This window comes from Rhinatrema bivittatum, chromosome 2, assembly GCF_901001135.1.
Source record: "Rhinatrema bivittatum chromosome 2, aRhiBiv1.1, whole genome shotgun sequence".
Taxonomy (NCBI): domain Eukaryota; kingdom Metazoa; phylum Chordata; class Amphibia; order Gymnophiona; family Rhinatrematidae; genus Rhinatrema; species Rhinatrema bivittatum.
The window spans coordinates 36,824,000-36,835,720 of NC_042616.1; the positions used below are offsets into that span (position 1 = coordinate 36,824,000).

At 47.5% G+C, this 11,721-nt stretch overlaps 1 protein-coding gene across 1 annotated transcript in view; it reads right to left on the reverse strand.

Annotated features, from left to right (window-relative positions):
- Positions 1-11,721, reverse strand: part of LOC115083186 (zinc finger protein 850-like) — a 133,466-nt gene that overhangs the window by 50,146 nt on the left and 71,599 nt on the right. Inside the window, exon 6 of the mRNA XM_029586993.1 lies at positions 7,691-8,131. Within this exon, the coding sequence (XP_029442853.1) occupies positions 7,691-8,131 (441 nt within the window). The remainder of the gene's footprint in view (positions 1-7,690; positions 8,132-11,721) is intronic.

Genomic DNA, 11,721 nt, shown 5'->3' on the forward strand with positions numbered 1-11,721 from the left:
CATGCTCTCTCTCACACACTTTACATAGATGATTTCAATCAAATGCTCTCACTTACACACAGGCTCTCAGTCACAGTTACACATGCACACTCACATTCTCTCACTTACACACAGGCTCTCAGTCACAGTTACACATGCACACTCTCATTCTCTCACTTACACACAGGCTCTCAGTCACACATGCACACTCTCAATCACACATACATTCTCTCACTTACAGACAGGCTGTCTGTCTTTTTCTCTCTCTCATTTCCTGCCGCCCCGAGCACAAATGGTAGCAAGCCAAGAACGAAGAATCCCACCGGCCACGGGAGGCTAATTCTGCTGTTTCCTGTGCAAATTTCTGGCTGCTCCTGATTTTGCTTCAGGCCCACGCTACTGCTTAGGGCTGCCGCTATTTTTTCATGCGGCATGGCTCTTTCTTCTTCCCGCGCACCCCACTTCACGTCGCTTCCTGTTCTGGGCCAGGGAGGGCAGGTGCGGGAAGAAGAAAAGGCCCAGCTGCAGTTGCCATCCTCCACTAAACACTACTGCCGTTCATGGTCCGCCTCTGTAAAAGCTTGTGCAGGAAGTTTGGAATTAACTTGGATTTCATTTCACTTACTCCCAGAGCAATGGGCAAACCCAGCGAGTAAATCAGAGTCTCAAGGCCTTTCTATGAGCCTATGTGAATCAATGGCAGGATAACTTGGCATCCCTCCTTCCATGGGCCTAATTCTGCCACAGTAACCACGTGAGCAGTTCCACTGGGTCATCGCAGTTCTATACAGTATTCAGGTTCATCTTTGTACACTTAAGCCTGTTTCAGTCACAGTTACTTGCCCTGCAGCCAACGTAAGGGGCATGAACTCCAAGATCTCTGGCAGAGGATGTACCACTGCCTGGAACAAGTGGCAGAGTGGTTCAAGAAACAGGTGGACAAGAAACGTCGCCCAGCACCCCAATTGCAACTGGGCTATTTGGTATGGCTGAGCACAAATAACCTATGCTTAAGAATGGCCTTGTTGTAGTTTGCACTCTGATTCATGGGTCAATTCCCTATCCTCCAGTGGCTTACAAGCTGAAGTTACCATAGTATCTGTGAGTCCATAATGTCTTTCGCGTGTCTCTGCTGAAACCGGCAATCCCTTCTTGACCGGGAAGACCACTCCTCCAGCCCACTGAAATCCCTATGGAAGAAGATACCCAATATGAAGTCCAGGAAATCTTGGATTTCCAAAAGGTCCAGAATTAGATTAAATATCTAATTTCCTGGAAAACTATGGACTCAAAGAAAATTCCTGGGAGCCAACCTCCAAGCTCCCCAGCTAATATACAAATTCCACAGGAGATTCCACAGGAAGCCCAAGCCCAGAAGACAAGGGAGGAGGCTTTGGAGGGGGAGTATTGTTATGTTTGGAGTCTTACGAACAACCCTCTTACTCTTCCCCTGATGCCACAAGTACTCAACACGGATGACTATGGACTGACATTCCGCTGTTCCTCTTCCCCCTCTTTAGGTGTATAAGCACCCGATGCTTCCTGCTTTAAAGGGACCACTGAAGGAAACCAACGTTGGTACTCCATGATGACATCACTGGTCCTCCACCATAAAAGGCTCCTCCTGAGGAGCATCAGGTATCTCAGCAATGGGTCTCCTGCATCTTCAGTGTGTGTTCCTCCTGCATCTTGGTTACCGATTCTGTCTGTGTTGCTGGGTCCTGCCTTGCCTCATCCAGTGTCTTCATCCATTCTTGGCCTGATTTCCGGATACTGACCTCTTGCTTGGACCTGATCACGATTGCCTGTGAAGACAGACTGGATTAATTAATAAATAATAAAAAGACTTCTTCAGCAAGAATGCAGCACAAGTGAAAAACAGGCATGACCTTGAGCAAGAAACTGAAACAGTGGCTACATAAATTCACCCATTATAAGTCCAAGGCCAGAAGCCAGTGAACAGAAAAGTATATCTCAGATAAGACACTTGGCAAACTTTAACAATAGCCATAGTTTTAGAGACGATTCAGTATTTTTCCATCTCTTATATGGAAGTCCCGGAAAAGAAAAAAAATAGTAAGGCACTTTGCCATCAATGATTGTATATAAGAAAGCTGGGCGCCATGTATAATTTGAGTAGATTCTGAGGCAAGTCATTGTTGGAACTGTCTCAAACTACTCCCGAGAATTGACTTATTTCTCGCATTCTTAACTGTCTCTTATTTCATACTTTTACTTAATAAAAGATAATTGTTTAGTTACAAGACTGAGGAAATTTCTTTACCAGTAATACACCTGCCACTTGGACCTGCCCTCTTGCTTGGACCTGACTTTGGACTTCCCCGGCTTTTCCAAGTCTTCTGCCTCTCCAGATCCTGGCGTGTTCTCATACTCTTGCTCATCTGACCACCCTAGGGATGCACCTAAGACCTATCGACTTCTGAGAACCCAACGGCTCAACCTGCTGGGGAGATAGCTGCTATGGCTGAATCTCCAGCCTATCCCATTTCAGGACGTGTTCAGCAGCTGGCGGCGTGGGCAATGTAGGTTCACCTACCAGGCAGCATCAACTATGCCCCAGCACTAAGGGCTCACTTCCATGCCAACCCTCACATCACTGAAATGGTCTTAAGACTGGAGTCTGACAGGTGGAGTAAGTAGCACAACAAGAGCGAGATGGAGGAGGTTGCAGGGAGAAGCCCCCAATCTGCACATCAGAGAGAAAAACACTTCCACTTGTAAGCGTAGGATTTCTAAAGTAGAAGGCCACAAGGCTATAAGCAAGACCACTTGCAGCTTAGTCTGCAGTAGCAAATCATCCATCAAGGGCCTTGGAACATCCAGATGGTGAGAGCTAACTTGGATAGGCTAGGATGAATGAGAAAACCATCCTGTTGCATGAGAAGGTCCTGGTGATGTGGCAGATGTAGAGGTAGGCAAAGGAGCCAGAGAAACCACAGCTAATGGGGCCAGTGTAGCACAATGAAAATTACTCTAGCTGCTTTATTGTGAATCTTCAGGATTGCCATCTTAATGAGTGGGAAAGGAGGAAATGTTTGTGAGCCCATTGGAATGAGGCTCCTCTACACATCTGACATCAGAGGTGAGTGAAGCTTGGAACAGAAATAGGGCAGCTTATGATTTGCAGGAGAGGTGAACAAATTCACATCCAGCATTCCCCACTTTACAAAGAGGCGGCGTACCACTTCTGGATGCAAGGATCACTCATTAGCTCCAATCAGTGGCTCACGGAATTGGCCACCTCGTTCAATGCACCCAGCAGGTAGACCACAGATAACCAGATGTTGCAAGGGATGGCCCAAAGCCACAGGCACCAAGCCTCCCAGAGGTACAGGGAACCAGCTTCCCCTTGTTTGACATAATATGTGGCCACCATATTGTCCATCTGGACCTGGACAAATCTGTTGACCACCCCAGGTCTTGAAGGCTTGGAGAGTAAGAAATGTGGCTCACAGTTCAAGCAGGTTGATGTGAAGGCAGCATTCCACATTTTTCCAGGTGCCTTGTCTGGACATGTGAAGGAGATGCGTGCCCCAAGAGAGACGTGTCTGTCATGAGAATCAGCTGGATGTCTGGCATATGAATGGTCCAGCCAGAATGAAGATTTACATCCAGCAGCCATCAGTGCAGAATGGGAAGCAAGTGAGCAAGTAAACGAATCCTGGCATGTAAGAGATGACTAAACTGATTCAAGTGAGCATGAAGTTGAATGAAGAGATGAGCAAAAAGAACGATATGAACCATCGATGCCATGTGCCCCAGAAGGCACAGGAACATTCTGGCTGTAGTTGAGGAGCTCTAAATCAGGTGTAGGACCAGGTACTGGAGTGCATTGCCCCTTGGGCAAAGAAAAGCCATAGTGGTGGATGTGTCCAGAAGAACATCGATGAACTGGAGATGCTGGAATGGCATGAGCTTGGATTTGCTGAAGTTTATGATGAATCCTAAGTGGTATATAACTCGGACAACATGGCCAGCATCAGAAAGTGAAGCCTCTGATGAGATGCTCAAGATGAGCCAGTCATCCAAATATGGAAAAACTAGGATATTGAGATGATGGAGGTGGGCAGCTACTACAACAAGGCACTTCATAAATACACGAGGAGCTGACAAGAGTCCATAGGGAAGCACTTGTAACTGGTAGAGATAATCCTGTAAGATGAATTGGAGAAATCATTGGTGAGAAGGATGGATCAAGATGTGATGATAAGTGTCCTTGAGGTTGAGAGCCGTGAGACAATCCCCCTGCCTCAATAGTGGGAAAATGATGGGCAGGGTGGCCATCTTGAATTTCTCTTGCTAAAGATACAGATTGAGATGCCAAAGATCCAAGATTGACCTGAGATCTCCTGTTTTGTTTGGAACCAGGAAGAACTGAGAATAGAAGATGGTGCCCCGCTGGTCCGGGCGAACAGGTTCCACTGCATGGATGAGGAGCAGATGATGCAGCTCCTGCTACAAGATGGGAAGCTGGGCTGGTAGAACATTGCACAGTATTAGCGGAGATGGGGGCGGTGGTAGACATAAATCCAGGTGGTACCCTTTGGACATAATGAAGAATACCTGTTGGTCAGTTATGTGAGTTCATGCCTCTGAGAAGTGAAGATCCTCCCCCCAACTGGCAGATTCAGAAGTGGATTTGGAGGCAGAAAAGAATAGTAAAAAAACTAGACAGTGGAGGCAGAGGTGACTGAGTCACAGGGTCCCTGGCTCATGGCCTACTAGGTTGATGAGGATGAGTAGAAAGCTGAGGCTGTGCAAACTGCTGCCCATCATTTTCCCACTATTGAGGCAGGGAGATTGGTGAGGATGATATGAGTAAATAGGATTGGAAACGCCACTTATATGTGGTGTAGTAATTTGGCATGGAGCAGTGTATTATTAAGGCTGATATCTAGGAGAATAGGCAAAAGTCAAGGAAAAGGGGTGCATAGCTGGACATGATCCTTTAAATGAGTGACTGCATCCTTCATCTGATCACCAAACAAGCGATTCCCCTGAGTAAGGGGGTATCTGCCAGTTTCTCATGTACATCCTCACATAAGCTGGAAGCCCGGAGTCAGGCTAGGCATCTGGTGCAAATGGTTGTCGCAAAGTCAAGCACGTTATACAAGAATACAAAGATCTGTTGAGATGTTTAGTACAGTCTCAGGTGTCTGCCAACAATCACTGGCCCTCAGAAGAGGCATCAGAGGGGATGCATTGGGAAATGTTATCCAACTTTTGCAAACGATTGAAGCCATTTGTACCTAATGGACAGCAATGCATGAGATGAGTCTTGCTGATGGAAAACTTTCTTTCCGGTAGCATTGAGGAAACAAGGGTCCTTCCCAGGCAGAGTGGTTGCACGTGAATGTAATCGTTTTGCCTTCAATAAATCCATCTCACAATAATTGAATTTAGTGGAATCTGACTTGCAGAATGACCTTGTTATGCTCTGCGGCCGCTGTTGCTCACCTCTTTGTTTGCTGCCTTAGCACTGTTAGGGGAACTTGTGGCCTCTGCCAGCTACTACCAGCCTTCCACCCTCCATTCTCGGGCTTCCTCGAGTGGCATGGACGCTGCCAACCGCCATCTTACCCGCGGAGTTCCCTAGGCACGCGCGTTCCCCGACCTGCTTTAACCATGTCAATGTGGGAACCTCGGGGGCATCCCCACCAGATGACGTCACTCGACCTGGATACTTAAGCTCACCAGCCCAGACAGACTGCGACATAGCAACGAGTTCACTTGGTACAACTATCTACTCTCTCTGCAACACTGTTCCGGTTCCTACTTCTGTGTTGGAGATTATCGGGTACCCGCTCCTCGGGGGGCCGTCTCTTGGCTATCTGCTCCTCGGAGGGCCTTCACATGGATTCCTGCCTGCCTCGCTCCCCAAGACTTCTCCGGACTTGCTACTGCCTTCAGTCGCTGTGAGTACTACGCTGCGGTTCCTGTTGCATTCCCTACGTGGGAACTCTCTCCGGTGTACCCCACTCTGCGGACCATTGCCGTGACATCCTATACAATTTGCTTAACAAGGTGAGCAGAGGGACATTCCAACATGGAACAAAAGACAGACTTATTGCTTGGTCTCCAAGGGAAACATGACTTGAAGTGTTTTCAGCAAAGATCTATAAAAAGAGTACCAAATGTCCTTGAAGAAGACCTTCTTATTGGAAGAGAGAAGCCAGTATGTAGAGCCATATTTCAATTGAAAAAGATCAGTCATAAGAGATTTCCACATGTCCTGAGTAGGGGCCTGAGAATTTAACCAATTGAGTAAAATACATTTTTTGGCGATTAAATAGGACTTAGAACAGAATAAAACATTGTCCTTGTTTAAACATGCCTCTCCAGAATCATTATTTAAAAGACAAAATGAACATGACCACTGAATGCTCGTACCAAAACATGACAAAATCTGTTTGTGGACATCTTCCCAAAAGGCTTGCACAGGTACACAAGACCAAAGACAGTGTATTAAGGAGGCATTTGGTTCACCACACTTTAAACAAATATTAGAGGTAATGAGACCCAACTTGTGGGCCCGGACCAGGGAATGTAAAACATTATATAAACACCCTGATTTGCATTTCCCGGAGGTTTACATTCTTAGTAATCTTATATATCGAAAGGTAACAATCACGTTGCATTTGAAAATCTAGCTCCTCTGAGATATCTGTTCGCAAACATACAAGCAAAGTGTCAAATATTGTATAAAATGGAGATAGTTTGATAAAAAATTGTACTTTGTATTTATTATCAACTGCTTTAGTGACTTGGGCATGGTGTACAGGGAATTCCATACTTTGTTGGAGGTCCAAGAAGGAATCATAAACAGGGACCACCCGATAATATTTAGGTGGCTGGAAGAACTGGAACACACCTTTGTATGTCTTTGAGGTTTCCTCACCACCCAGAAGGCTGAACCCATTGGACTCCAACATCTTGGAGAGAAAATCAAATAATTAGAATCAACCAGGTGAGTAGTACCCCCAGACTGGAAAAGACAGAGAGGATATATCTGGGGAGGATGGAACCTTGGAGAAATCTGGTGAGTACAGGGAATTCAGTGACTCCCCTAACGAGAGGGGGAGTGGGTAGGTGCAGACGGTCGAGGAGAGGTTGTCAAAGTCTAATCCCCTGAAGAACTGGCAAATCAGACATTAGCTTTTTCATGAAGGAAGTCCATTGGACCCAGGGGCATAGTGTCTTCACTGGAAGTGGATGAAGAAGAAAGCATTCATGGGTGACCCACCCACTCTGGAAGAGAATCTTTAAAATATAATTTAGAGTCTAGGAGAGGTTCAATAGAAGAGAGGAGAAGGCGAAGGACAGTGGACCATCTGTCACCAGAGCCTCCCTGGAGAAAGTAGCCAGGATCTCTGTGGTGAGTGAACTGGAAGAAAGCTCTGCAGGCAGTTGACGAGGCTTAGGTTCAGCGCCATGGCGAACAACAGTATCGGATCTGTGTTTGGAATCCTTATCAGATTTTACTGCAGCAACCCTCTGGAAAGCAGAAGAATTGCAGCTGATTGCAGCAGCCAATGAGGAGCGGGGGGAATCTTTGTCACAATATTAACGGCAGACATCAGCGCCTTGTTTGACTTCTATACCTTGGCATTGGCACCACATTCTGGCAGTTTTACAGCTTCCATGTCTTGGCAGCAGTGCCCTTGGATTGCACCTTGGCTGGCTTCTACACCTTGGCATCGGCGCCATGAGATAATGCCATCTCAGGTTTGTGTGGCTTGGCTTCAGTGCCAAGAGCAAGAGCCATATCAGGTTTCTGCGCCTTGGCAATGGCTCCATTTCTTGGCTTGTTAGGGTTCCGCGTCTTGGTATCAGCGCCAGATATAGAAACCATACTGGGCTTTGATGCCTTGACGGCCAACTTGCCTGCTTTCCATGCTGTGTCCTTGGTGCCATAGGCCTCCACAGAAACCTGGCAGCATGGAATGATCTGCGTGATGAGAAGTGGACGACCATGAAGCTGACCCAGGTTACTCTCAGCAACGCCAAAACAAATGGAGGAAGGTTCACTTGACTTGGATAGTTCCTGGTGAGATCTACCACAGGAGAGAATGTCTGGGATTGTTGCAATGAAGCGGTGTCCATTCTGATGGAGCAACGAGACTTGTGATGCCTTGGGAAAGAGGAAGAAGAATCAGAAAGCTGAAGTTTGGACTTTGTTTTTGCCTTGAGGTCTCCGTAGCATTGAGCCTAGGGAGATATGTGTCCGCATGACTTGCAGGAAGATGAGTCATGATCCGAGCCAAGACAAAGTAGTCAGAGGGAGTGATGTCCTTGCTGGACATTTTCTATGGCATTTGAAACAATGCTTGAAAGGACAACGCCCTTCCAAGAACAACTGAATGAAAATAATAGCAATGGCAAACAGAGGAGAGGAGTACCCAACCATTTGCGAAGGCAGACGAAAAGTGACTGAAGGAGAATGGGCGAGGCTGCACAGTGGCTTTTGGTGTGAATACTCCGCGCATGCTCAGGAAAGTTCTAGAAGATCTACTTAAGAGATCAATACCTAACTTGACACCATCAGATGACATCACCCAGTAGTATGACTGTAGTCCCTCTTGTCAACGGAAAACCAGAGAACAGCTGTGCAGTGCATGCAGGGATACACCCTACCTTGGCTTTTGCCTGGGTGATGACAGCAACAGCTAATGGCAGCTGGGCTATTAGGAGCTGTGAGAGACTGAACTGATCTCCTCTCCCAGTTGGGGAAGCTGAGCCTCAGATGAAGACCAGTCACAGGAATTCTGCACTAGTCTTCAGACCCAGGCTACCAAGGAGGAAGCAGCTGTTGCTTTGTCCTCACTGCAGAGGGAAAGCCTCCCACAGGCCTGAGAGCTGCAGGGATTCTGCCTGACTATAAGACTCCTCTTAAAAAGGTCTAGGAGCAATACTTTAGGGATCCTGAGGACTGCCTGCTTTGATATTAGAGAGACCTTTGAGTACTATGTGAGATTTTTTTCCCTGATACAACCCCCTCTTAGAATGATAGTCAAATCGTATTCTGTGCTGTACTTTGGGAAGGTCCCCAGTCAGTGACAGTACCCAGTTCCTGCAAAGGGGAAGAACTAGTAGAATGAACTTATTACCTCCTCCAACATTATATATACATTGAAAATAGAAAGTGATGGGAGATAATGACCTTGAATCATAGCTAAAGTGCTGCACAGTTTTGCAGCATTAACATGGATACATCAAGTATAGCACAACCATGTCAAAGCTGATTGTTGGGTATCTCAATTTTCCCCATGCTAACCTGCCCAAAGTGCAAGGGATGGTTAGTGTAGGGAACAAACTCCTGCTGCCCCCCACCCCCCACTGTAGTGAAAAAATTGCACGCTGAGCCTTCTCCCTTCCTCCAATGCTGATTTGCTGTTTCAGCCCAGGATGAGGCACCCCCTGGATCTCCACCAGTCAATGAGCTTCTTTCAGTGCGGAGTTTGGAGCTAGGAGTACGACTAATGGCACTTTCAAAATTTGGCACCATAGGCAGTTGCCTTTGCGGAAGTCCTAATTTGCAGTTGATGTAATAAACCACGATAAACTTGAGTAGTAGGGTTTAGCATGGGTTTTTCCAGTGCTAACCTCTCTCAGGTATGCAATATTGGTTTTAGTGTTGAAAATCCCCCCACACTAAGAAACCCCTGGTGTACTTAGTGTGGGTGCATACAAATCCCATGTAAAAGAAGGTATTAACTGTTCCCCAGCTACGCAGGGAAGTGCATTAAAGGGCAGGCAATTTAAGAAACATTTTCCAAACACTGGAGATTTAAGGCCTAGATCAGAGCAGGCGTAAACTTAGCTCACATTTGTAGTGGCCTTGTTATACTATTGCTGTGCCCAGTGTGGTAGGGTATAGCTGCTTCTACCACACTGGACACAGCAATAGAATAACTTTGGCCACCAGAAATGTGAGTTTACACCACATCAGACCCAGGAGTTTAATTTCCAGTGAGCTCTCATGGCAGCCACTTACAGCTGAACTGTAAACTGGCACAATACATCCAAACTTTAGTGAACAGTTTAACTGTAGATTCCCAGTCCAGGGAGTTGCTTACACATTGCTCAGCTTCCTGTAAGTGCTCACTCCAGGAAGCAAAATCTTGCATCTAAGCTCGTTTTCAAGAATGGCAAGTAAAATCAAAGCATAAGGCACAAACAGCAAGCTTAACAAAGCATAAAACTCTCTGGGGAGGGGAGCATCTGCAGGTAAACAGTATGCCAAAGTCAAATGCAAAGCACCAAAATGCATAGGGGTAGATTTTAAAAGAAGCGCGATCAGCCTACTTTTGCTTGCGCATCAGACTCAAGCAAAAGTACGCTGGATTTTAGTAGATACGCGCGGAGCCGCGCGTATCCACTAAAATCCTGGATCGGCGCGCGCAAGGCTATCGATTTTGTATAGCCTGCGTGCGCCGAGCCGCGCTGCCTCCCCCCGTTCCCTCCAAGGCCGCTCCGAAATCGGAGCGGCCTCGGAGGGAACTTTCCTTTGCCCTCCCCTCACCTTACCCTCCCTTCCCCTACCTAACCCACCCACCCGGCCCTGTCTACACCCCCCCCCTTACCTTTGTCGGGGGATTTACGCCTCCCGGAGGGAGACGTAAATCCCCGCGCGCCAGCGGGCCTGCTACGCGCCGGGCCGCGACCTGGGGGCGGGTACGGAGGGCGCGGCCACGCCCCCGGGCCGTAGCCACGCCCCCGTACCCGCCCCCAAAACGCTGCCGACACGCCCCCGGAACGCCGCGACGACCGGGCCCGCCCCCCGACACGCCCCCCTCCGAGAACCCCGGGACTTACGCGAGTCCCGGGGCTCTGCGCGCGCCGGGAGGCCTATGTAAAATAGGCTTCCCGGCGCGCAGGGCCCTGCTCGCGTAAATCCGCCCGGTTTTGGGCGGATTTACGCGAGCAGGGCTCTGAAAATCCGCCCCATACTGTTTAGCTGAAGGTGCCTTCCCCAGAGAGCTTATGTTTTAATTTTATTTGCCATTCCTTGCCAAAATGAGTGAATGTGAGATTGGTGTTGTACATTCCAACTTTTGGGCACATTCTCTCATTTCAGTCCATTTTGACAAGGAATGGCAAGTAAAAATAAAAGAATAAGCTCTCTGGGGAAGGCATCTACAGCTAGATGAACAAAGCGTAGCCTGTCTGGGTGGTCACTAACAGCTGAAGAGTACATACTTTATCATTGTGCAAGTACTATTTAGCTTTTCAGGATAAAAGAAAACCTGTGACTGGTGCCTGCCTCAGAGAGCTTACATTGAAAATTTAACTCCTGGTTCGGAGGTGGCATAAACTCACATTTCTGATGACCATTGTTGTCTCTTGTTCTGCTCAGCTTGATACGCCACCTCACACCCAAGGAGGACTTAAATTAATAACATAAATTCTCTGGGGCTGGAACCTACAGCTTAATGATGCATAAGCTCTCTGGGGAGGGGACCTACAGCCAAACAGTACCCAAAGTCAGAATGCATAGCACCAAAGTGCATGCTGTTCAGCTGAAGGTGCCTTCCCCAGAGTTTATTTTGTTCAACTGTAGGTGGAGTAAACACATTTCTGATGGAAAACGTTATTCTACTGCTGTGCACAGTGTCAGGCCTATCCTGTAAAGTGCGGCCGCGTTTACCCTGCTCCTAAGCCGCTTTTAACTCACGTTCCGGCCGCGTTAGCCCTTCCTGCGATCCCGAATCCCCTTTAACC